General features: G+C 39.9%; 1 protein-coding gene and 1 long non-coding RNA gene across 3 annotated transcripts; one reads left to right on the plus strand and one right to left on the minus strand.

The window, feature by feature from the left end:
• Nucleotides 1-10876: 10876 nt before the first annotated feature.
• On the plus strand, nt 10877-26832 carry cdh17 (cadherin 17, LI cadherin (liver-intestine)). The gene is made up of 18 exons (XM_066676190.1): nt 10877-10918; nt 11705-11800; nt 11913-12050; nt 13192-13330; nt 13446-13604; nt 13792-13950; nt 16423-16622; nt 17402-17533; nt 18254-18404; nt 18914-19129; nt 19723-19799; nt 19893-20084; nt 21713-21957; nt 22231-22361; nt 23148-23372; nt 24408-24518; nt 25174-25290; nt 25737-26832. The coding sequence occupies exons 1-18, from the start codon at nt 10877-10879 to the stop codon at nt 25826-25828; spliced, it is 2622 nt and encodes an 873-aa protein (XP_066532287.1). The 3' UTR covers nt 25829-26832.
• On the minus strand, nt 11683-20865 carry LOC136701889 (uncharacterized). 2 transcript variants are annotated; one of them, XR_010803876.1, is made up of 5 exons: nt 20730-20865; nt 19808-20071; nt 18670-18796; nt 13237-13324; nt 11683-12027 (listed from the first exon to the last, which is right to left on the minus strand). It is a non-coding gene; the product is annotated as an uncharacterized lncRNA (long non-coding RNA). The 2 variants fall into 2 exon arrangements; XR_010803878.1 differs by lacking the exon at nt 13237-13324.
• Nucleotides 26833-26857: the final 25 nt, after the last annotated feature.

Raw genomic sequence — 26857 nt, forward strand, 5'->3', positions numbered from 1 at the left:
AGAGCATGACTTCTGGACAGAGACTCCAAATTTACCTTATTTAGCTACAAAATGTAAAATCTACAAACCTAGTGTAAATGTACTACTACAGGCAGCAGATGTCTTTTTGGCTGTGGGAAGGTTTGCTCTTTAGCAGCTTGTGTGCAGACTGCAGTGACTCAGAACCGCAGCCATTCAGTCTACGATGAGCACTCGTGTCCCTGTCACTTGGACTCATAAGCAGTGTGAAAATGACATAACTAATCCATCCATGCCTACAATACCAAAGATGGTAAGTTTAAACAATAACTATAATAATAAAAATCGGATTAAAATATGCGGCACGGTGGCGCAGCAGGTAGTGTCGCAGTCACACAGCTCCAGGGGCCTGGAGGTTGGGGGTTCGATTCCCGCTCCGGGTGACTGTCTGTGAGGAGTTGGTGTGTTCTCCCCGTGTCAGCGTGGGTTTCCTCCGGGTGCTCCGGTTTCCTCCCACAGTCCAAAAACACACGTTGCAGGTGGATTGGCGACTCGAAAGTGTCCGTAGGTGTGAGTGTGTGAGTGAATGTGTGTGTGTCTGTGTTGCCCTGTGAAGGACTGGCGTCCCCTCCAGGGTGTATTCCCGCCTTGCGCCCAATGATTCCAGGTAGGCTCTGGACCCCCCGCGACCCTAAATTGGATAAGCGGTACAGATAATGGATGGATTAAAATATGTCCAGATAAAGCTCTGCAGTAAAGCATTACAGATCAATCAAAAAAGGATATTGCCAGTTCTTAAGCCTGATTGTATTAAGCTGGTGTCAAATACACAATATGGCCAGAAAGTTGTTCATACCTTTTTATCTGTCATTTCCTCTGGAATCAAGGGTATCAACAGGTATGTCCCCTCTTTAATGTAGTAGTAGCAGCTTCTGCTCTTCTAATAAGGCATTTGTTTTAGATATTTGAACATTTCTGTAATGATTTGATGGCCATAAACCATGAGAACCTTAGTGAGGTCAAGTACTCGTGTTAGAAGTTTAGTTACAGATCACTCTAGCTTCCCAAGGAAGAAAATGGAGCTAGAGAACACAGTTTCTGTGCTCCGCAACCCAAAGCTGATGGGCTCTAAACCTGGAAAATAGTTCCCTAAAGAACCATTCACTGGGGCATGGTAACTAAATAAGTCCTTTTCATTTCATGGCACACAAACACTGCCAGTAGAATCTAAACCAATTCTAATCTGATTCTAATCCCATTAATGATTTAGAACTAATCATAAACATACAATAAACATTAGTACAGGACCTCACCACTGCTCTCACAGCTGAATGTCATCAAATCCTCACAGAAATGCTCCATACTAGAAGAGTAGAAGCTGTTATTGCAGTAAAGGGAGGATAAACAACTTATTCATTTCAGACAAAATCTGCTAGTCTTTGGTCACATAGTGTAGTTATTTGTTGTAGTAATAATAACAAATGAAGGTTTTTGTAGCGTGTACCAGCTTTCATAGTCTTGCTTTTTGTAGTGACTTCTAGGGCTGTGCCGTATGGTTTCGTTCTCAATAATATCTTCATAATTTTTAAAACGATTAGATAAATATGGTAATAATAGTGATATTCTGACTTGTTTACGTAATGATGTCATGCAGTTACCTGTAATGACACGAGTCGTTTAGACACAGTGAAGTACAGTGAAGAGTGGCGCTGAGGTGGAGGAATTTGCTCCAAAAGGGAATGGCTTCAGTCGTGTGGAGGGGGTGTGGTTACAGAATATCAGACGTACAATAAACCATGGTGTTATGTGATAATATTTTTATTTTAATATAATTAAAATTAATATAACAGTTCAGTTTCAGTGTTTTGGTCGTATAGCCAAAGTACCCTGAAATATCGTGATAATATTTTAGGGCCATATCGCCCACCCCTAGTGCGTTCTCTGTCGAGTCCCTGCCAGTGCTGCATTAAAAAAATACACTCTGTATCATTTAAAGAAAGAAGAAATACACTTCTATTCGGCTGAACAAATCAATGCATTAGTTTGTGTTTGCAATCTGCAGGCAATCATACAGTTTCTTCTTGAGTCTAATTCATTTACTGTCAATGGTTTAAAAAAAGCAATGTTTTCTGGGATAATTTCAGGACACAATCAATCCGTAATTTATTTTCCCTCGTAAAGTCTTTTTAAGTGTTTATGCTGAATTACTGTATTGTTTACTCTTTTGGATGTGCACTCAAACTGTGACCATCAAATAAACTGTACGCAATGCTTTGAATCTTGCTTCAGGTCTGAAGTAATCCACCAGTGTTTCTGTCATCTTTTTTACTGTGAGAAAACAGCTCAAAAAAATAAAAGGGCACCAGGAAGCAGTTACTGAGAAAATAAAATAGACGACAAAAATTTACATTGTATTATACTAAGATACTGAACCCATATCTGAATTATTTAGATTTTGAGATTAGTCTCAAAATCCTTGACAAATGGGTAAAGGTAGTGTCGCAGTCACACAGCTCCAGGGACCTGGAGGTTGTGGGTTCGATTCCTGCTCCAGGTGACTGTCTGTGAGGAGTTGGTGCGTTCTCCCCGTGTCCGCGTGGGTTTCCTTCGGGTGCTCCGGTTTCCTCCCAGAGTCCAAAAACACACGTTGCAGGTGGATTGGCGACTCGAAAGAGTCCGTGTGAGTGAATGTGTGTGTGTCTGTGTTGCCCTGTGAAGGACTGTCGTCCCTTCCAGGGTGTATTCCCGCCTTGCGCCCAATGATTCCAGGTAGGCTCTGGACCCCCCGCGACCCTGAATTGGATAAGCGGTTACAGATAATGGATGGATGGATGTTCACAAATAAATATTTCCCAATCTGTGTCTCACGGTCTGCAAATAAAGTTAAATTCGTAAATACATGTTTGGGTTTCATAGATATAATTTTATGTGAAAATAAATACATTTTTTACAAATTTACACTGCATATATTTATAAAGTCATAGTCTCGAATTTATAAAGTGTTGAATATGCATTTTGCCTGTTTTTAATGACGTACTTTTGTACGTTTCCTCTCTCAGGATTTTGGATTTTGAGACTTTCCTTTCATTTCACTAGTTTCACTAGTTTTCAGCATTTGTTACAGCACAAATGTAAAATTTATTTAAAAAATATACTTACAAAGCCAACGGGTTTATGTTTGAGAGTGATGTCATGTTTCTTGTTTGTCCTTTGAAGTTTTTCAGTGGATTTTAAACTGTTCACATCGATATCGGAATTATATGGTATTGACCGAAATTAAGATATATATCGTGATATAGATTTTGGCTGTATCGTCCAACCCTATAATCAAATAATTCTGGTTCCTGTCATGATCAGTTGTCATTTAAACACAGTGCTCTGAGTTGTAGTTTGATATGAACAGAAAATAACAGGCTTTCCACAATCATAAATATGTACGGAATAAATATGTACAAAGTACTTATGATGAATGTGTCGTTCCAGAGCACCATGTAATGTAATACACACTTTTCTGTCCTGTCTAATGATAATGATGCCCCATATGTACCCCCAGCCCTAAGCGTAACATACTATATATCCCTCCATTAAAATGTTTTACATATTTAATCCAGGAAACACACAATGTACACATCTGCTCTTTAGTCACTGACTCGTTATATTACATTGTCGTTTGGGGAATTAGACTCTGCCCACTTTTTAGAAACTGAAAGTTTAATTTTGAAAGTGTATACACACACTCACACACAATCATCTATCAATACTTATTTAAATAGGATAGATTTAAAGGATGTTTCTGAGACAATTCTGATCATCTTTTATATATATATATATATACACACACACACACACACACACTATTCTTGATTGGTCCCCAGAGGACCACCAAATAGGTGCCGTGCTGAGAGATTTACCACCCAAATCATACATGACCTGTGGGGGTCCTCTGAGGGTCTTGACCACTGAAGAGCTGGGTGAAATGGGGATATAAATGTATGCAGATTGTCTGCAATTGTACAACTACAGAGTGCTCCTGTGTGGTCAGTGATACATGTTGTTGATTACCAGCTAGTCATATAATACCTAATGTGTGGTTTGGGTCTTGTAGGATGCCTTACCATTGAAGGACATATTGAAAGGGGGCATTTGGTTGAATCTGAGCATCTAAGACAACATCCAAACTTGTACCCAAATACCTTTGCCAGTTTCACCTCCTTGAGAGGTCTGCCCGAGTCACAGGATGAAACCAAACTGTCAGGACGAAGGGTAGCACATGCTGTGACTCTGAAACTTGAAGCCAGCTTGCAATTCTTTTCAAATTATCACCACCACAGTATCATGGGAGAACGATAACTGCAGTTATGTAAGCTAACAGATTGGTTAGCATCATGCTGAAGGGCCTTCCCACTCACCCAGAGAGTGAGGCCTGTTCTAGTGTCTTGAATTCCCAGCCAAGAATGAATTTTGTTTCACTGGGGATCCATTTTATCCCCTTAAGTCCCTCTTCTTTTTTCTTAATGATGATTGACGTCTTCTGGTCATCATTTCTGGATTAGGTCATTTGATAATAACTTAGAAGCTCAAACTCATTTTTTTTTAGATTGTAGCTGTTAATACCCCATCTGGAATTAGCTCTAGACCTTGTGAAACTTTTTGTGACCTAGTAATGCAATGATACAAACCAAGAGAAATATCAGCTGCTTGGGCTGCACTCTTAAGAATAAAGGTGCTACAAAAGGTTCTTTGAGCACTGCCCTGGAGCTGTGTGACTGTGACTCTACCTGCTGCACCACCGTGCTTCCCCCGCATTTAAATACATCAGCAAAAATCGTTCTTTATGGAATCAAAAGTGGTTCTTCTATGGCGTCACTCAAAAAACCTTTTGTAGCCCCTTTATTTTTAAGAAGGTGTGTTTATGTATAGTTAACGATTGTGGGGAAATGTAGTTCTCTCTGGTTGTTTACATTCAAAAGCACCACAAGCTTTTTCCAGATGTGGTATTAACAGCTACAATAAAAAAAAATGAGTTTGAGCTTCTAAGTTATTAACAAATGACCTGATCCGGAAATGATGACCATCATTAAGAAAAAAGAAGAGGGACTTATTTTAAAAATATACTTACAACGCCAACGGGTTTATGTTTGAGGGTGATGTGGAATGGTGTGTTTGAGGAGAATAACGACTGTTGTTTAGTGGTGCCTGAAGTGTAAATTGTCTCTAAGTTTTTATTCACGGTTTGAATTCTCACAGAAACTCATGTGTAACTCGAGTTGTTTAGTTTTTTAGCACTGTTGCTAATGCAGTTAGCCCTCTTCAGAGTTTGGAGATATTTAGACCTTAAGTGATCTGAAACAGCAAAAATAAGTCAGTGTAAACCCCCTATGGAGCAGGAATAGAGCAACATCCTCATCTCGGTTTGTGCTTTTCAATGTTTGGAGTCTCTCTGTGGTTAAAAAATGCCATGAGCAGAGAGAGAAAGAGAGAGAAAGCCTAGCATACCGGACCCAGACACTTAGTTTTTTTACCCATTTACAGACACTGGGACTTCATAAACACATTAAAACGGTTTCCAGCACAGACCGACTGCAGAGCAGCACCTGAGGAGACAACGTCTGAATTTTATGAAAAGTGTTTTTTGACCACAATCCTGAACGTCGCCTTTAAGCCAGTTTAAATCTAACCTGATATTATGCACTTTAACATCTCTACTCCACTTAAGTACAGAGCCAAACTCACTCAAAAAAATGGTCACTGTCCAGTTACATTCAGACTGTACAGTAAATTGTATTGCTTACGATAATTAAGAACGGAGAGATGCAGGAAATACAAAGATCAAAGAGCAAAGTCTGGATTGCTTAACACACACACACACACACACACAGGGCCGTACAAACACTTTAAAGAAATTTGAGATCTCATGAACTCTTTAAGCTCCCCTATATGTCTCAATCTGTACACAACGTTTTGATGACAATCTTCAGACAACAGCAAACAACAGAGCGTCTGTGGCCAGTGTATGTTGCAAAATGTGTGGCCCTTGGTTCTCCAGACCCTGAATGGACATCCAGTGCATACAAATTGGGTTATTGTCAAGTTAAAAGTGTAAGCAATAGAAGCCTGGACCCATGAAGGATCCATGAAGGTTAAGGGGTTATCCTTTTAGTTTCTCTGTATGACTGAGTGGTCAAAAGACTTCCTAGATATAGACCAGCTCATTACTTATGGATTATTTAATGCTGTGTCCTATAGCTCTGGGTGGATGCTTTCTCAAATTTTAATCAGATACTCCATTTTTCACCTCGTTTCACATATTAAACTTTCACAAACAAACAAACACACACATATTGTACATGCACACACACAAACACACACATGTACTCTAACAAGAGTCCACTCCCTGAGCTCTGGGACCATTAGATAATGATTAGGTTCAATAAAATGAGTTAAAGTTTCACTCTAGCAGGAAGCACAGGAAGCCTTGCAGGATTCAGTCTTTTAGTCCTGGGCCAATTGGGGAGCACTGCTGACAGGTAGCTTTACTGCCATTTCATTCCATTTTTTTCTATGTTTTGTATCATCACATTTTTAAACGTTACTATAATAATGTGTCCCAGTAGAACATGCATGGGAAAGTGGCAGAATTTTGGTGTGTGTCTGTGTCTGAGGGATTTGGTGGTGGTGGACATGTTGTGCTCTTGGTTTGACATTGTTGAGCTTTCTCTCAAGGGTGTTGGCTGGTACTGGACATTTAAATCCACCTCAGGTCAATCCAGGCAAAGTTATTCTGGATTAAATATAACGGTGTGACTAGAAATATTTACATTTACTGTTTTTAATTTGAGTTTTTAATTGAATGTGAATGTGAAAGTGAATTTCATTAGAGGTCATTGAGTGTGAATGACTGCCTTGAGATTTAAAAATTTTTTTTGCCTCTAGGCCTCAGCAGTGAAAAGATGGTGAAATTAATTTGAAATAAATTTGTTGGTTTTCATCACTGTTGGGGCACAACATCGTACCCCCTTTTTTCTTTTATATTTTTTCCCCACATCAACATTTGGGATCAGACACAGGTCAAACATCCCTAATGAATGGAGACCAATAAAAAAAGGCCATGATAACCATACAATTCAAATTTCAGATTATTTTTGCTTTCTAAGAAGCTGCCATTTTGAAGATAAAGTGGTGTTCACAGAGCAACAATTTATTATTCTCTAAGTCTTCTACGCTCTTAATGACATTTGTGCATTTACATCTGGTGTGACGGATATCAATTGCAGTTGATAGCTGCGGGTAAATTTATGGTCACGATTTGCTCTTTCTATTGATTGCTCCCTTTCATTGTTATTGATTGTCTTCTGTAATGTTGATTAAGAACTGATTTCAGCCGAGTGAAAGGCTCCTTACACGCTTGCTTAGAGAATTAGACTTAGCTGAACAAAGTTTCAGCGAGTGAAGACAGGAATAGAGCTTGTGAAAGTTATTTAGAGTTAATGAAGGGACGTGAAAGGAAAGAGAGGTGACGGAAGTGTCTCAAAGTCACCTTCCCACACTCTCAAGGCGTGTCACCTTCTCAGTACAGCTCACTGGCACCGGTCAAGCTATCGGCGCTTATTGCTCACTAGGCCCCTATTCTGTACAGAAAGGACTTATAGTGACTTTTAGTTTGGCTGTAATTACACACTAGAACACTCTCTGTGTTCATTAAAGAAGAGAAATGTAATTTGAAATTGAATGCATATAGAAATAATGCTACAAATGCATAGAGGACTAGGACTTTACAGTAATCCCTCGCTACTTCACGGTTCATCTTTTGCGGATTCGCTACTTCGTGGGTTTTTTCAAGAGGGCTTATGGCCGCTATATCATGGATATTGAGGGAAAATCTAGGAAAACCGTGAAAAATGAATAGCCAAAATATTTCATTATTATTTACATGTATTAGACTAGGCCTGTAGGTGACAAAATATATCATTCACAAGTATTTCTTACGTACAGTAGATGTATTGTTCATGTCCACATCCGAGTGAAATTTACTTATGCTAAATCACAGCTTAAGAATTACTCTATTAAAGAAACTGGTAGGATATCACATGTAGTTCCAGCTGAAAAACATTATAGAATGACTGTTTAATGCAAAGGGTGGATTGTTAAAAGCACAGGGAGGATTTTAAAAGTCAAAATACTCGTTAAACACAAAAAAATATCTTTCCTCTACTTTGCGGAAATTCGTTTTTCGCAGTTGGTCTTGGAACGCATTCCCCCGCGAAAAACCAGGGATTATTTTATACTTTAACCTACAATTTCAGAGCTTAAGCGATTGTGAGGTTTATCATTGTGGTACATAAAAGCGTTTTATACACATGAATCACACAATTTTACTACAATATTGACCTGGCTTAGCCTTGCCTACCTTAGTAATGCTGTAGTAAAGCCTCGCATTTTCACTTTCCATTTCCCTAGAACATTCAAAATAGGCCTACAAACAGTCAGACTGTCAAGGACATATTCTAAATGTCAATAGATGTCCAAAATCCATCTTAATAAGTCAGTTAAGTGGTGACCAATTAATAACGTCCATGGACGTCCAAAATGCGTTTTAAACAAGTCAGTTATTTTGGGTCTTTTAGGCTCTTAGACCAATATAAGTCTTTCACTTCAGATCTTATTGTAATTAATGAACAACTTATAATAATAGTTATTTTAAACTGGTAATTATAGTGTTTGTAAAACACACATTCTGCTTAGTCATTGTTCAAAAAGGCTATGGACAGGCAGTTGGTTTAATGAATGTCCAACAACAAAAATGTTTTATCTGGTTTGCTACAGTAGAAAAGGATGTGGATTCTGATTTCAGAATGTTGGCAGCCCTACTGTACCTGCAGCTCTGGCAGGAACTATTGATCAGTTTGGTACAAAGCTGGATCACTGAACTAGATTTTCAAAGTCAGCGATGTATTTTAAGGTTACACTGACACAAATGTAGTTGTATCTGATATTAGAACCAGACCAGGAATGCCCCAAATGACCTTTCAGTGACATTTTCCCAGGTGGTGAACACACACACACACACACACACACAAAGGGGAAAAATGTTGACTAGAGCTGGTGAATAGAGCCAAGCCACACAGTTGTCATCAAATGTCTCTCTCACTATTTTGATGCCTGTGTGCTTTAATGTACAAAGAGAATACAGCAAGAGAGACCTGAAACAGCCTTCAGAGCTTCATTTACAGACTAAAGATCTTACACACACACACACTCACCCACACATACACTCAATCACCCACCTACACACACACACACACGTTTTATACATGGATCATGCATAGGGACATACATCATGACTCATACTCATCGTTCAATCATTGTGTGTAAGCTCTTATCCAGTTCAGGGTCGTGGTGGATCTGTGGTGGTTGATTATGTTTGTATGACACCATGGGCCTCTTGTCATCGTTTTTTTATGTACTACAGTGATTACGCAAGTTGTGTGCATAAGTAGAACAAAAGTGTCCACGGTGGATGCACCATTATAATAATTGTAAGGCAGTGTCCACAAATCTGTGACTGTATAGTGCAGGAGTGAGGAATAGACAGAAGGCGGTCCTGGACCTGGACCTGATAAACTACTAGGAACTACTTTTTTGGGACACTTTCAGGACGACAGTGTTGTGTGGGTTAAAACCAGAAGCTTTAATAAGAAGGGATCAATTACTGGTTTAAATTCTCATAAACGCTGAACATGGATTCTGTTTATGGATAAAGTCCCGCCCTCCATCATAAAGAGCCAATCAGATCACTGGTTAAGGAAAAGCAGTAAATTCATTAGGATTTGATTCATTCATTAGGATTCATTAGCATTATTTACATATGCATTCTTTTTTCTTTACCAAAATCATTATTTTATTTGTACCTTTTCCTTGAAATAGAAAAGGACATTTTATTTAGAGTATTATTCATTCATTCATTATCTGTAACCGCTTATCCAGTTCAGGGTCGCGGTGTGTCCGGAGCCTACCTGGAATCATTGGACGCAAGGCAGGAACACACCCTGGAGGGGGCGCCAGTCCTTCACAGGGCAACACAGACACACACTCACATTCACTCACACACTCACACCTACGGACACTTTTGAGTCACCAATCCACCTACAAACGTGTGTTTTTGGACTGTGGGAGGAAACTGGAGCACCCGGAGGAAACCCACGCGGACACGGGGAGAACACACCAACTCCTCACAGACAGTCACCCGGAGCGAGAATCGAACCCACAACCTCCAGGCCCCTGTACAGGACGTGGCACTGATCATATACAGGTTATACATTGTGTTCCAGACCTTAATGAATTTTAATTAATTACCCCTGGTATAGTGTATACTCTTGCTATCAGAACTAGGAGGTGAGCAAAGAAGCCAATGTGACAATGACATTTTAGGCCATTTGTATGGGTGTGTTCTTGGAGATCCAAATTTGACACTTCTGACAAATATACATTCTGGTGTGTGTGTGTCTGTGTGTGTGTGTGTGTGTGTGTGTGTGTGTGTGTGTGTTTTTAAGGGCATCCCAAAGGACAGATGATGCTGTATTGATTCTATGACGTACAAAAGAACATACTGTATCTTTGTTTTTTCTCATTCCTACATTTGCTTTTTCCTGCAGGATTTATTTCTCATGATGGCAAATGCACATCTGCTGCTTGTGCCTCTTCTCATCTGCTCTGTAAGTGTTGTGTGTGTGTGTGTATGTCTGTACTTGTCTTTGGGACACTATATAAAATATATCACACTGTGGAGACTTTGTAGTTCCCAAAACCTTGTGACATAAGCTAATGAACTTTAGGGTAAATAAAAATGTTCAGGGAAGTGTGAAGATCAGGTTAGAGTCAGGGTACGTCATGGGTAATGTAAGGGTAAGTCTCAGAAAAAATGAAGGGTAATCTATGCATTCACATCTGTCTGTCTTTGTTTGTGTGTGTGTGTGTGTGTGTTACTGAACACCTTGCACTCTTTTGGACTTGTTTTTCTATAAATCAGTAACTGTACTAAAGTTCTCTCTCAGCTCTTATTCTTTAATAACCGTAGACTCATTTGTACCTCAAACAAAAAAGAGAAAAATCAGTTTAAAAACAGCCACAACTTTTCCTTATTAAGAAAAAACATTTAACAAACATTTTGAGCACTAATTGAAGTGGTGTTCAGTGTTAATGCTTAATACAACACATACATTATAATTTATAATAATCTTTATTAAAAGGCCCACTTTAAATTTCAATATATGCTTAAACCGACCCAGTCCATATATGCAAATTAAACTAATTAAGTTAATTTTGTCATTGTTTTCATATTGCCACTAAATCCATTACATTTACATTAAATACATTCACTCATTCATCCTCCAGTGGTTTTTGTTGATTCAGGCTGAAGTTATAAGGAGGGTTAAATCACAGGCTTTTTTTTTTTTTGGTGTGTGGATGTGGCACAATCTGTGTGTCAGTTATTCATATCTGTTTAAATGTACAAATAAAACCAATGTGATTCTGTCTAAAGCATTGTAATTGCTTTTTTAAAAATTATAAATCTTTTGGGACATAAATGACAAAAGTCACAGGTGTGAATTCATGGGTGGTATAAACAGAACAATCTAAACCACCCACAACATAAATGTAATGATAAATCCTTGATGTGGGCTCTTTAAAAAAAATAACACTAAAATGTCTGCATATTGAGTCATAAATGTCATTATTTTTCTCACAGGTTTATGGGGCTGGTCTGGAGGAAAAGAAGGGACCACTGGAAAATAAAGTCTTAGATGTGCCAGAGGCCACACCAGTGCCTTATGCCCTTTATAAAGTTAGTAAAGATTCTAATTGAATTCTTAATCATTCTTAAGCATGCTTTATCAACTCTGTTTCAATGTTTAAAATGTTCTATCGTTGTCGTGATCATTCTTGTGTGTGTTCAGTTTACCTCCACAGTGGATGGTGTGTCCTCATATCAAGTGAGTGGAGAGACAGAGGGAAAGATTGGCATATCCACAGATGGGTGGCTGTACCTTCAGGAACCACTGGAGTGGAGCCCTGGGAAGAAACATGACGTCCATGTAATATTCACATGGAAAATTGATTACACAGAAAACAGCTTTCATTAAAATTAATGCACCAAAGAAGAAAGAGATACATACATTTTTATAAGTATAATTTTGTAGTACAATTCACTACAAGGCGCAGCCGGTGGTGTTTCTGTAACAGCTCCAGAGTCCTGGGGTTGTGGGTTCAAGACACACACTCACACATTCACACCTACGGACACTTTTGAGTCTCCAATACACTTACCAACGTGTGTTTTTGGAGCATGGGAGGAAACCGGAGCACCCGGAGAAAACCCACGCAGACACAGGGAGAACACACCACACCCCTCACAGACAGTCACCCGGAGAAAACCCACGCAGACACAGGGAGAACACACCACACTCCTCACAGACAGTCACCCGGAGGAAACCCACACAGACACAGAGAGAACACTCAGAGAAAACCCGGAGGAAACTCACGAAGACACAGGGAGAACACACCACACTCCTCACAGACAGTCACCCGGAGGAAACCCACGCAGACATGGGGAGAACACACCACACTCCTCTCATACAGTCACCCAGAGGAAACCCACGCAGACACAGGGAGAACACACCACACTCCTCACAGACAGTCACCCGGAGGAAACCCACGGAGACACAGGGAGAACACACCACACTCCTCACAGACAGTCACCCGGAGGAAACCCACACAGACACAGAGAGAACACTCAGAGAAAACCCGGAGGAAACTCACGAAGACACAGGGAGAACACACCACACTCCTCACAGACAGTCACCCGGAGGAAACCCACGCAGACACAGGGAGAACACACCACACTCCTCACAGACAGTCACCCAGAGGTAACCCACGCGGACACGGGTAGAACACACCACACTCCTCACAGACAATCACAAAGAGGAAATCCACGCAGACACAGGGAGAACACACCACACTCCTCTCAGACAGTCACCCGGAGAACCCACAACCTCCAGGACTCTGGAACTGTGACAGAGACACTACCTGCTGCTCCACTGTGCTGCACATATATTCTAAAAGATATAAATATTTGAAATAAAATAACTAAACATTATGTAAATTGATCCGCATAAACCTTCCCTATGCTTTATTCACAGCAGCGCAGACATTGTGATTTTTTTTTTTTTTTTACAGATAGAGGGACTATCAGCAGATAATACCATTCTTGATGGACCTTACCAAGTTGTTCTCAATGTGGTGGATATCAACAACAATCCTCCTGTATTTTCTCAGAGCCAGTATACTGGAAGTGTCAGAGAGCATTCACCTGCAGGTGGGACACACTCCCATCAGAGTGAACTTTGTGTTAAGAAACAAAAAAGAGCCCAGTACTGAAAATTGAGGAACCCCCAAACCTTTATCTTTACTTTCTCCCCATGTGAATGCAGGAGTGCCATTTGTGCAAGTATTTGCCAGTGATAACGATGATGCAAACACACCCAATGCTCAGCTCAGGTACAGCATCGAGAGCCAGATCCCCCGCCCCTCTGACCAACCCTTTTTTACCATCAACCCAATCAATGGAGACATTTCCACCACAGAAGAGGGTAAGTGACCTACACAGGAAAAGCATTGAAAAATACTGCTGGGTATATATTTTTGTCTTAATAGTGAGCTGAGCAGGATATATGATTCACAATGACACTGAATTCAGTATTCTAGTAAAAATCAGGTGCAGGGTTTTACGTGAAAAGAGCTTGAGCGTATGGTACTTAGTAAATGCTGTGTTTTTAGGAGCTGCATTTCTGACAGCCAGAACTGGAGTGACATACAGTCGAGGTGAATCCCGGGGCAGCGTTGAAGTTCTAAAGAAAAAGTTTGATGAGTTCTGCACTGCAAAGAAAGAATTGCCCTATGAGAATAACCCATTTTTCACCTGTGTCCAGCGTGCTGGTATGAACCACACACACACACACACATACACACACAAAATCTTGTATCTGTCCATCATGCTAGTATGAACCCCCAAGTTCTTTATAGGCCTCTTATTAATCTGTTTAATTGGTTTCTCTTAAAGGTGACATTCATGATTGTAATCAAAAACACTTTTGATAAAATTCAGAGGATGTTTTCTCACCATTCACTAGCTCTCCGATGTGTATGCACTCGAAACCGGTCTAATTTGTTTACGAAGCCCGTGTGTCTGTAAATATTTCAGATCATTTAAGGTGGAAATGTCTCCAAACACTAACAATTTCCACTTCAGACACAAACAAACAATAGTCATCATTCTCCTCAAACACACCGTCCCACCTTAAAAGACACAGAGCTTAGCTGGGTTTCCCCACAATCACAGACGTTCCCTTTAAAACTAGGAGGACTGGGCTTGATTAAGCTGCTCTCATCCACCGTAGCCTTAGCACATATACTGTTTCCATCCAGCTGCCTTTAAGTCTAAATATCGTCTATAAGCTGGTGTGCATGTGTTTACGTTTCACATATGTATGCTTGTGTTTTTTTGTCCTCTGCATTTCTGTTCATCTGTGCAAGTGCCTGTATGTGATTAAGGACATTGAGTCGTCTCATTGATTTGAAGGAGGAGTTTTCATCAGGGCAGATTACAGTATTCTCCCAGATTAGGTCAGACTTCAGACAGATTAGAACTGGACACTTCCTCCATTCGCTCGTCAATCTTGGTATTCCTGTGCAGGATAAAATAGGATGAAATAGGTCCATGATGGAAGAAAATAGTTCCTCAGAAGCGCTGTCCATACTCACTGACCATATTTTTAGAAACACAACTATGGCGTTACATAATAGATGTATAATTACAGGCTATAGGCTTCTGTTGCTGTACAAAATGTATCTTCCACCCTATTGTCTTATTCCTCTTTAATCGTTTAACCACAGGACCACTGTTGGTCAGATTTTATTTGTAGTGGTGAGGTAGTGCAGGTGTGGTGCTAGTATGCATGTATAATGTATAGCTGGAGGTTTTAATTGTCTCTATATTGACTACAGAGTGGCTAATATAAACTGGACATCAGTAACTGAGCTGCAGTCACTGACTGTGCACCAGAAGGTTTTAAATAATAAATAAAACTACAAAGAGTGTATATCCTGAGTTTTAAAGTAGTGAACATATTTTATATTTATCTCCAAACAGTCCTGTCATTTGGCATTAAACACTGTGACCTTAGGCTCATGTACAGCTGCTCTAGGGTTTCCCTTCTTATTATATTCTTTTCTGTGTAAATTCTACACACCTACTATACAGGATTAAGATCTGTGTCCACCTTCAAGTAGCTAAATTCACTTCAAATAAGGGCTCTCTACAAACATTTGGACATACAGCATATATAATTCCAGATCTCCATTAAAAGTACACTTAGAAATACTATTGTGACTTATAAATATGCTCTACTAATATATACAGGGGCGGTGTGGTGGCACAAGAGTTAGTGGCAGTGACTAAAATGTGTCCATATGTGTGTGCCACCCTGTGAAGGACTGGACTACATTTAAAACATATTGTAACATTGTAAATGCTACAGTCTAAAGCCCTATTCGGATGGGATTAGTGTTACCAGTGGATGTGGGGTAAAGTGATTATTACCGGAGTATCTCAGTGATTTTAATCCTGTCCGAATACACCATTTCAGTCATTTTCCCAGAGTGCGTGCTCATGTTTCAGCAAAGATTTCTGAGCCTTTTATTTAATGTAAAACAAGCAGTAAAAATAACCCCAGGTTATTAATCTCGTCTGAATTGACCTGTGGGGGAATATCACGGAGGGTTTCTCGAGAGCAGAGGAGGAGCTGGAGGCGTTTAATGAAAAATATATTGTTTAAGTAAAAGCTCAGCGGCTGAATGAAGCTTCACGATCACATCCACAAAACGACCTGAAAAGCCACTCAGTGAAGAGACATTTCTGGTGGCTGTAGGTAGATTTCCTGCACAATAGTAGCCCCCGTACGTATTATTATTAATGTGTCCTACTCTTTAAATTACCATTACACTGTTCATATCAGTTCTAATAACTGTGTGAAAGATCAGTAAAGGTTTGGCTGTGTTCTCCCGTTATCTGTTATGAAGGACTAGAAGATAAGGTCCAGTGCTGGATATGTTTAGGCTCTTCTCAGAACAGTTGTGAGAGTCTAAAGATTCCAGTAGCTCTGCTGTGTCTGATTCACGCTGTGTGACGTCAGTGCGTGAATCCAGCAGCCGCTCCCATCTCTATTATTTTCACTGAGATTTCTGATCCAGTGCCAATCCACCATAAACATTACTGACATCTTGTGGAAAAACGACATTACCCCAGCTCCCCACGTAAAATTAATCCCATCCGTATAGGGCTTTATAGATTGAATTATTCTTTTGTAGACATGTACCATACATGTGAATAACATTTTTGTTTATACCCAGAGAACAGGAGATATAACGCTATTGAGGATCCTGACTACACTCTGATTGTGCGAGTGAAGGATTTAAGAGGTGAAGCCCCCAATGCTCTCAGCAGCACCACCCGGGTCAACATTGTCATCACTCAGAACTTGTGGATCAGGCCAGGGCCAATCACCATCAGGGAGAACCTGATACATGAATACCCCATGTGGATTGCTACAGTAGGTCCTGCATTGTGGCACACTACCGTATATAAATACATAAACTAAGAAATTCAGATTTGGCTTTAAATCAATGCAATAAAAGCAATAATAACAAATCTATGTTAGAGCTAATTTACTTATTTACTTATTATTTATTATTTAATAATAATAAATATTTATTATTTATTATTATTTAAAAAATAATACATTTTACAATTATACGCATTTAACTCATTGTAAATTGTATAAAACCTTATTTGTTTTATTAAAAGCTTGTAATAGATACAGTACTAGTCAAAAGTTTGGAAACATAATATCATCAGTGATTGGTGGAGTAGAGCTAGTCACTGTATAGAGCTGTGTATAGAGCCCCTACCTCTGCACAACCCCAGTTACAGTCTCAGACACATTAAGAAGGGAGCGATTCTACAGATGAACTCTCGACGAGGCCACAGCTGTTCACTGAAAACCGTTCCAGGTGACGACCTCATGAAGCTGACTGAGAGAACGAAGAGAGTGTGCGAAGCTGTCATTAAAGCAACAGGGGGCTACTGTGAAGAGTCTAAAGTATAAAACATATTCTGGTTTCTTTAACACTTTTATTGTTTACTACATAATTCCATGTGTGTTCCTTCATAGTTTAAATGTCTTCCACATTCATTTACAATGTAGAAAATAATAAAAAACAAAGACAAACCATTGAATGAGATGTGTCCAAACTTTTGACTGGTGCTGCACATTCACATGTGGATAAAGTGAAGAACATGAATGACTAAGTGAATGTGTGTGTTTTGTAGGTGCATGCCAATGACCCCAGCGCACACTACAAGTTGCAGCAAAAGGAGAGAGGGATTCCTTTCCCATTTACTATCAGTGTAGAAGGAGAGATCTTTGTAACTGAAGTTTTGGACAGAGAGCAGAAGGACATGGTAAAGCACAAAATGAAATGAGCAATCTCCTGCCCAGTGAATTTGCATGTGAAGTAAATTATCCGTGTTGAAATGGCACAAATATGCTACAGAATTCATGTAACTTTATGGGTTTAATAAGGACATTTATTTCATAGTTATTTCTTCATTTTAAAACCTATATTGAAATCTTGAATATCAGCTAGCACTAATACCAATCCAATATTTTTTTGTTATTTAAAATACCCCACTAAGCTTTTAAATGCACTATTTCAGTTTATCAGTTCATTTAAAATAACCATATATGAATAAATGACCAAATATTTTTACTACCCACCATGTGTGCGCACAGGACACTGGCCATATGTTTTTGGTCTGTGGATTATTCTCTGTTCGCCAGTGCCACTAAGGGCTTAAAAACTCCAGCGGCACTGCTGTGTCTGGCCCACTCACACCAGCACAACACACACTAACACACCACCACCACGTCAGTGTTAATGTAGCGATGAGCATACTGTAAAAAGGGTAAAATGGGGGCAAACAATGTATGAAGAACAACAGGTGCATTTCAGCTTTTAATTATAGAACTACAAAGTGCTCCTGTATGTTCACTGGGGCTGAGAGATCAATGTGGTCGATGTGTTGTACAAGCAACAGAAGGAGAGGATTGTATGGCTTGCTTGGATTTAATGCTACACCAACTGATTCTGATTTATCATTGGATATGTTTGTGTGTGTTAGTATATACTGGTGGTGTCGGCTCTAGACGAGCAAGGTGTTGAACTAGAGAGTCCAATGGAGATCCAAGTGAAAGTGGAGGATGAAAACGATAATGCCCCTGTGTGTGTACAAGCCGAAAGTGTATTTGAGGTGCAGGAGAACGAGAAAGTAGGTAAGACCACATGATTGTCCCCAAACACACACTCATACACACTACCGTCAACTCAGTGCCAAGCCAGGTAGCGCTAGCTATTAATGAAAGCCTTCATTTTCAGTTTAAAAATCAGTATTTTTTTTTTTTTTAAAGCTTTTTTGAAACAGCCAAGAACCAGTTTTTACTCTAAGGAACCTGTCTATGCAGTGAATGCCTACTTAGGGAGCTCACTGGGTTTTGGGACAGATTGATATGTGTTTGGTAGGTGTTCGCTTTAGCCTACCTGGGAATCTGTAGAGTTCTCCTCCAAGCACGCTGAGACGTCCACTGGCTCTCTGTTAGTAGCAGCTTGTGAAGATGTGCTGAGTGGCTTCACGTGTCTCAGAAGAAGCATGAGCTTGCTTCCTTGGCTGGAAACGACAATAACTTGAATAAAAGAAGTGCCTGGTTCTTTGGTTGCTCTTCATTTATTTTCATGCATCTCTGTGTGTACACACATATCAGTTTGAGAATTGTTTATTATGTAGGCAGCCACGTTGGTGACCTTCTGGTTCATGATGCCGATGAGGAGAACACGCTCAACTCACTACTTAGTTACACACTTTTGAGCCAGAGCCCCACCATCCCTTCAGATGGAATGTTCTCCATTGATGGCACAAAGGGAAGCATTCAGGTGACCAATCACAACTTCCGTAGGAAGGATGCCCCGGAGTATCGGCTCAAGATTGGAGTTAATGATGGAGGTGAGGTCAGATTTACTGTATGTTTCCAGTGGTGACTCTGACAGACATGTTTTTGTATTCACTAACATAGGGCTGGACAATAATCCAATATCAATAAATATCGCAATATAAAACGTTTCAATAACAATATGATTTTTAAACACATTTGCAAAATTTCAGTACACATTGTTTACAGCGTCTGTCACTGACTGTCAGTCATTAGAGGGCGCTGTCGTCAGTTCAGCACTCAATTTAAAATTTATTTAAAAAAATATGAATATTGACAAAGCTGAGAGGTTTCTTATTTGTTCTTTTTAAGTATTTCAGTCGATTTTATACTGTTCATAATGATATCGAATTTATATTGCATCAATCAAAATTAAGAAAGATATTGTGACAAACATTTTGGCCGTATCAACCAGCCCTACACTGACAAAAGGTTTCAGTACACTCACAAGGCATTTCTTTAGAACTTTTGTCATGTAAGCCCCCTTTTCCAGTCTACATTTAGAGCAGAGGTTCATTACAGGCCGCAGTTCTATAAAGAGTAATGTTTCTTTAATTAACCTTCTAAATGCACCTTTAATGCATCTAAATTCCTTTCTGCTTTCCAGTTCACACTACAGAGTGTAATGTTGTCATCAAAATCATTGACCTCAACAATGAGATCCCCATCTTTGAGATGAATGATGTAAGTACCTTCAGACTTCTAACAGGTTTTATTTGACAGTAGCTGGTCCAATGGGTCTGCCCTGATTGGATGTGCTTGTTGGCCCTGTTGCAGTATGGGAGATACAGTGTTCCAGAGCTGGCTGAATTGGGCACTACTCTGCTGACCATTAAAGCGACAGACGCTGATGATCCAGGCACAGGAAGCTCTAAGGTAAACTACATTATCGCTTCAGGAGATCCAGGACATTCTTTGGCCATCGAAGTGGATGACAGCACTGGAGAGGGCAGAGTCTACATTGCAAAGGTAGAGAAACACAACTCTATCATGAAAATATGTAACATTCGAGAATCATGTGTAAACAACTGATAATTATATCTGGACAGTGTTGATTGTCTTGGTTATTGAATCACTCTCTTTTGTGGCTTACTTAATAAAACCATCCACTCACTTTAGTGTGTCCAAAACTCAGCAGCCAGAAGTCTGATATACTGTAAAATATTAGCCCACATCACTTCAGATCTCTATCAGTTATACTCAAGGGCACAGGAGTAAGTTTAATACTGGAGTCAAAACCCACCCCATACCCCAAATATAGCTAGATAGCAATAAGCTGAATCCTATGTAGATAAGGCAGTAAAATACTGCATTTATAATGATGTGGAACAGCATTTGATTAACATTAACCTTAAGAGAGTGAGGCTATATATATATATATATATATATATATATATATATATATATATATATATATTCAGTGCGGAAGTTTGCAGTTTGGGACACAGAGACTAACGTTGACTTGCTGCATGTTTAGAGCGCTTTCTCACGACCTGAACACAGCTGATATTAACATTCACTAACTATTCTCCTCTGTTTCCCTAACAGTTAAACACAAGCCTCTTTTATAACTGTAATTATCCGTCTGTTATCTGTTGTGCTCTCGTTACTGACCTCAGCCCAGAGCTGGTCAACACTAACTTTATAAACCAGACTCTGACGGTGAAGCTGATGATTGAAGCAGCTCTACATTTGAACAGGCGCCTTAACGAAGGCTGAAAGAAACCCCACCCAGTGTCTCACTTGCCGCCAAAACGCGTTAACCTCAGTGGCGCATTTTCAAAATAAAAGTTAAATAAAGCATATCGTCGCTGTCCGATTAAAAACATGTATATCCAAAAAGCTAACTTTTCAGTAATAGGAAAAGCCTGCATTTCTCTGACGGTAACAATAATAAATAAAAAAGAATTAATTTTTTTTATTAGAAGCACGATCAGGAAGATCTTTCAGGATTATGACCCGAAACAATGGAACATATTACCTCAATCTTTCCGTCTCTGTTCTTCACTCTCTAAAAATACACCTTTTGCTCCACATTTTCATCAGCTCCCTTTTTTGTTCCTTCCCCCTGTTGGTATTATGTTTACCGGCATGTTTGATTACATAAGTAGGAAATCCATCCATATTTTAGCGACTAGCTCTGTATTTTTCTCTGGTTTTCTCTATTCTGGGGCCATCTATTTGTTTTAAAGAGTGTTTATTATTATTGTTGTTGTTGTTGTTGTTGTTGTTATATTTGTTTTATTTATTTAGCATATTTGAAGATTTTTTAAAACCCAGTTCCAATGTCTGAACACATTTTTTTTTACTAATTTTCTACTAAAAGTCCTTTGCTCTTTAAAGTGGTGTAATTGTATTGTTATGCTTTTATATCATTATATCAGAGGCACAGCTTGTTCTTAAAATTATATTATAAATAATATGGTTTATTTCAATTATTTTTTGGACAATAAATTAACCAAAAAAAGGCTACTGTAACAGACCTACCAGTTACCACCCCATTCAAATAAACTGTTAGTACTAAAGCCTTTGTCCTATCTATAACTGATTTTCCATCTTGCTTTTCCTCTTTTGTCCTCACTTTCTTTTTTCTAAAGCCTCTGGATTATGAGGTTCAGTCCGTCTATCAGCTTCAGATTGATGCCCGTAATCCCGAGCCCCTTATCCAGGGAGTGGACTATGACGAACGTTCCAGAACAGTTGTGGTCATTGAGTTGGTGGATGTGGATGAGCCTCCGATGTTTACTGTGGACATCCTGAACATCAATGTCCCTGAAAATCTCACTGTAGGAAGCACCCTCCTGAAAGCAGATGCCAAAGACCCAGAGGGCCACAAAATCATGTAAGAACTCTCCTACTTTATTGCTACTAAAAATATACATTTACTAACTTTTTTACAACTCTGTCTGTGTTTTTGTGTTCAATCCCAGAGGAATATTTTAGCATAACGATCGCTCTGGAGACTAGTGTTTATTTTCCTAAAACATAGAAGGTTCTTCTCTTGGATGAGAAAATAGCAAATCTGTGTACGATGTTAGGAGAAATCACAGAGATATCGAGGAGAGCCCTTTTGCTTTTTTTCTGACTGAACGAGTTTATGGGTATTCTGTGCTAGGTTTAAGCTGGAGGGTGATGAGCAGGGCTGGCTGGAGGTTGACCCTCACTCTGGAGAGCTGAAGACTAAAGCTGAGATGGACAGGGAGGTGGTTGACCAGTTCAAAGTCCGGATCATCGCCTACGAGACAGGTAGGAGCAGAGTTAATGAGGCTAGCTAAAAGGCCACTGCCTGTTATTGAGGAGTTCTTCTGATTAATGAAAGGTCACAGCCTCCTACACTGCGCTGTTCTTGTGGCCTTGAATTATCAGTGTTCATTATCATTATGAGTGGTCATGTAGCATATCGAAGAAGACCAGAATTGTCTCAGAAATCGATTGACGCAATCAGATTAGCAATACCTCTTGTGGTTCAAAAGTTATCGACACAGAAATTCAAAGGATTTTTTGTTCATTACAGGCTCCACAAGACCCTACATGCTCAGCACCATCTTTGGTTGCACTGTCAGGTAGCGCTGGGCATTTTGGGCCTGGTCGAGCCTGTAATGAGTCTGTAACGAGTCTGTAATGAACAATAAACCTTTTTAAATTTCTATGTTGATAACTTTTGAACCACAAGAGATATTGCTAAAATCTGATCACAGCAACCAACTTCTGAGACAATTCTGGTCTTCTCTGATCTGCTACATGACCACCTTCCCATTTGAAAAACTCACCCTTGATCCAATATGGCGGCTGTCAAGATGGCGGCCATGTTCCGGACACAATCTAAAAGATAGGCCCCTCACCCATTACTCACTGGGGTGTTTAGATATGTAATTTTCCCTTTCCTTTCTGAAATAAAATGGTGTCCTGCAACTTTTGACTCGCCGTGTATTATCAGTGCCATATGTTTAAATACATATAACAATTCCTTCCAGAAAAAATAGGTTGCTTTTTGTATTCAACCCAATTGTAACTGTCTTTTTGCTCTGCCAGATGGCCAGAAGCATGAAACTGTGAAGGAAGTGTCAGTCAAGCTAATGGACGTGAATGACAATGTCCCCAAGCTAAAGGTGACTGAGGGCTTCATGTGTGTGAAGAACCTGAAACCCTTGCTGCTGACCGCTGTGGACTCAGATGCACCACCCTTCGGAGAGCCCTTCACCTTCACTCTGCAAATGGGCCGCAGGTCGCCCAACTGGGAGATCAAACCAGTGGATGGTGAGCAGGCCATTAGCAAGGCTAGCTAATATATGTACATTCTCCTAAACAGAACTATGCTGACAATAATATACCAGGCACAGCTTTCAGACTGGACATAATCCATCACATTACACCTGTCCTTCAGAAACTTCACTGGCTTCCTGTTTCACACTGGATTCAGTTTAAAAATTCTTCTATTCACTCACAAAGCCCTCCACAACCAGGCCTCTCTCACTGACCTGCTTCACCATCACAATCCTTCCTGAAGCCTTCGCTCCTCTGACACTAAACTTCTATCCACCTCCTAGGACTAAGGACCAGACCTGGTGGGGGACAGAGCCTTTTCTGTAGCTGCTACCCCCCTTTGGAACTCTGTCTCCAAACATGCACTGCACTAACCTAGCCATTTTTTCACCTCTTCAGAACTGCTTTTAATACATGAGCTAATGCTTTTCATTGTAATGGATTAGCTTTTCAGATTTGGAGTTTATTGTTTGATCTAGTGTTTTGTTGTATTTTTGTTCATTCATTCATTATCTGTCGGTCTATCTCAGGGTCGCGGTGGGTCAAGAGCCTACCTGGAATCATTGGGCGCAAGGCGGGGAATACACCCTGGAGGGGGCGCCAGTCCTTCACAGGGCAACACAGACACACACACACACACATTCACACCTACGGACACTTTAGAGTCAATGTGTGGTTTTTTTTTTGGACTGTGGAAGGAAACCGGAGCACCCAGAAGAAACCCACACGGACACAGGGAGAACACACCAACTCCTCACAGACAGTCACCCGGAGCGGGAATCGAACCCACAACCTCCAGGTCCCTGGAGCTATGTGACTGCGACACTACCTGCTGCGCCACCGTGCCGCCCTGTATTTTTGTTTCTTCTCTTAATTGAATGGCATTTTATAGCTTTTAATGCACTTTGGTTTTCTCTGATTCTTTTATGTATATGAAGCGACTTTGAGCATATTGAAAAGCACTATGTAAATAGAATGTATTATTTTAATGTTATTATTATCAATGAAAAACTTGTTTGTGTTTTGTAGGCACCTCAGCTAATCTGGTTCTAAAGAAAAGGCCAATCACTGACCAGACTTTCAGCATCCCAGTCAACATAAAAGACAAGGCTGGCTTGGGCATTACACAGAAGTTTGAGTGTAAACAGCCTTTTCTGTATTTAATTCGCACCATCTACGTCTCAAACCTAGCATTTTGCATATTATCACTGTCTGAACAAAACCTTGAATCCCCAAATTATAATAAGTTAAAGCAACACTAAGTAAGATTTGGTATGTTTGCTCTTGGGCTGGCCCTGCAGTTGCAGAGTTCAATTCATTTTCACTGCACTGTCCTAGGGGTCTAAGGGGTTAGGTGAGGGAAGTAGGAGGTTTCCAACCCTCCTCCAAAAGTTACATAGTGCAATTCCTGTAGTACTGAGTCCAGAGTATCAACAATAGAGGTCCTATCTTCCCCATTACAAGTCAGTGAAGCATCACACTGATTTTGAAGCTGTAATTTTAGGGTAAAATACTACCTAGTGTCTAATGCAACATGGCACCAATGGTCTATTTGTTATAAAATTTAGACAAAAATGTAAACATACTCACAGTAGGGATTGTTCCAACAAGAATAAAATGTTGGGATGGGTATTAATTTGCACTTTCCCTCAAATTTCTGAAAATATAAATAAAAAAAACCCCATAAAGTTGCATAACAACAAAGAGTGTATGTTGCACAAGGGTCTATGTGTCCTGGGTTTGATCCTCTCTCTCTTGTTCTCTCTCTCTATCTATCTCCCTCACTCTCTTTCAGTGCGAGTGTGTAACTGTACTCAGTTGGGATACTGCTACATGGAACCAGGGGTTCACGCCTGGAAGTTTGATGTAACCACCACGGTTGCCATTCTGGGAGGAGTGCTTGGATTTATCCGTAAGCTATAGATATATTCTGTATATTGAAAGATGAAACCTAGAGATTAGGTTTTGTGTTTATCTTTTTTGGTTTTATTTGTTCCACACTGTGTTAGGGTGCCTACACACTTGACAACATAGTAGACGCCCGTACATGCAGCGCTCGTCCGTCTAGAAGGCGTGTGCGTGGCTGGAACAGGGGCGGAGTTTGTAGCTTGAAATTTTAGAACTGGAAGAATTGTCCAAAACCAGAACACACAGACACACTCTCATACACAAACACACACACACACACACACACACATACACACAGCGCCACCCTGAACTGGAGAAGGGTTACAGACAATGACTGAATGATTACCTTCAATTTGAGCAGAATTCTCCAAACCATTAAACTTTCATGAATATAAAATATTATATTATTTGGAAGTGCATGTTAAAATTAACATGTCTTGTGTTTTACAGTCTTGGTCCTGATCATTGTAGTCTACCGTAGCAAGAAGAATGAGAAGAGAGAGAAAGTCATGGCTGATGGGGAAACCAATGCCATGCTTTAGAAGCCATGCCCAGAGGAGTCCTCAGTCACGTGCGCACATGGAGGTTTTTCCCTTTAGATGCAGAACTTTCCATTCCAATTTCCCTTCTGAAATTCACAGACTGTACCTTTTGATCTCGGAGGGTGTTTTTTGTCATCTTTAAATTGGCTGAAAATGTTAGTATAATGTGCTGGTGCAATTTGTAGGGTCTCTTTGTAACTTATTATGTCTGAGTATGGCCATGTTCCAAAGTGTTCCAGAACAAACTCTTCAAAGATTGCCTTGACCCTATTTGTATGTCCCTAATCAGTTTAGTTTTTTACTCTGTGGCCTGCCAGACTTTTAAATAAATAAGAGTAAAAATGTTAGGATGAAAACACTTCTGTCAAATTCATACTGAATTAAAATGTTATGTTGAACCAATAGAAACGATCGCAAGGGAGCAGCCGTGGCCTGGTGGTGAGGAACTGGGCGTGTAACCGGAAGGTTGCTGGCTCAATCCCCAGAGCCGGCAGGTCATACCTGAAGAGCCCTTAGGCACTGCTCACTGTCCCCTAGTGTTCACTAGTGTGTGTGTTTCACTGCACCGATTGGGTCAAATGCAGTGAACAACTTCCTCTTTGTGCAGCACAGTGGCCAATAAAGTGATTCTAATTCTAACTCAGAGTCTATTTAAAGAGACAATGTGTGTATGCCCACCAAATGACACTTTCTGGCCTCCTAAATATCCAGATAGATTTCATAAATATCTACTTTAAAATACAGTACACAAGATCTCAATAAAGTAGGTGTTTTCAGTAATATTCCATCTGCTTTCTGTCAACATTTCCTTACCGAGGAGCCTCTGCTCTTGGCAGTTTTTGTTGATTATCTGAGTGTGTGTGTGTGGTCCCTGCTACAAGCTCTTAGTTTGAATGTGATGAGTACTTTGCTGCAATGTTAGAAAAATCCTTATATTTATTCTCGTAAATTATAATCAGCATAAAAGTATTAGAATCGCTCCATTGAGTCCCATAGTTTGTCTTTTTGACCAAAGCATCTTCTGTTCAG

This window comes from Hoplias malabaricus, chromosome 1, assembly GCF_029633855.1.
Source record: "Hoplias malabaricus isolate fHopMal1 chromosome 1, fHopMal1.hap1, whole genome shotgun sequence".
NCBI classification, from domain to species: Eukaryota; Metazoa; Chordata; class Actinopteri; order Characiformes; family Erythrinidae; genus Hoplias; species Hoplias malabaricus.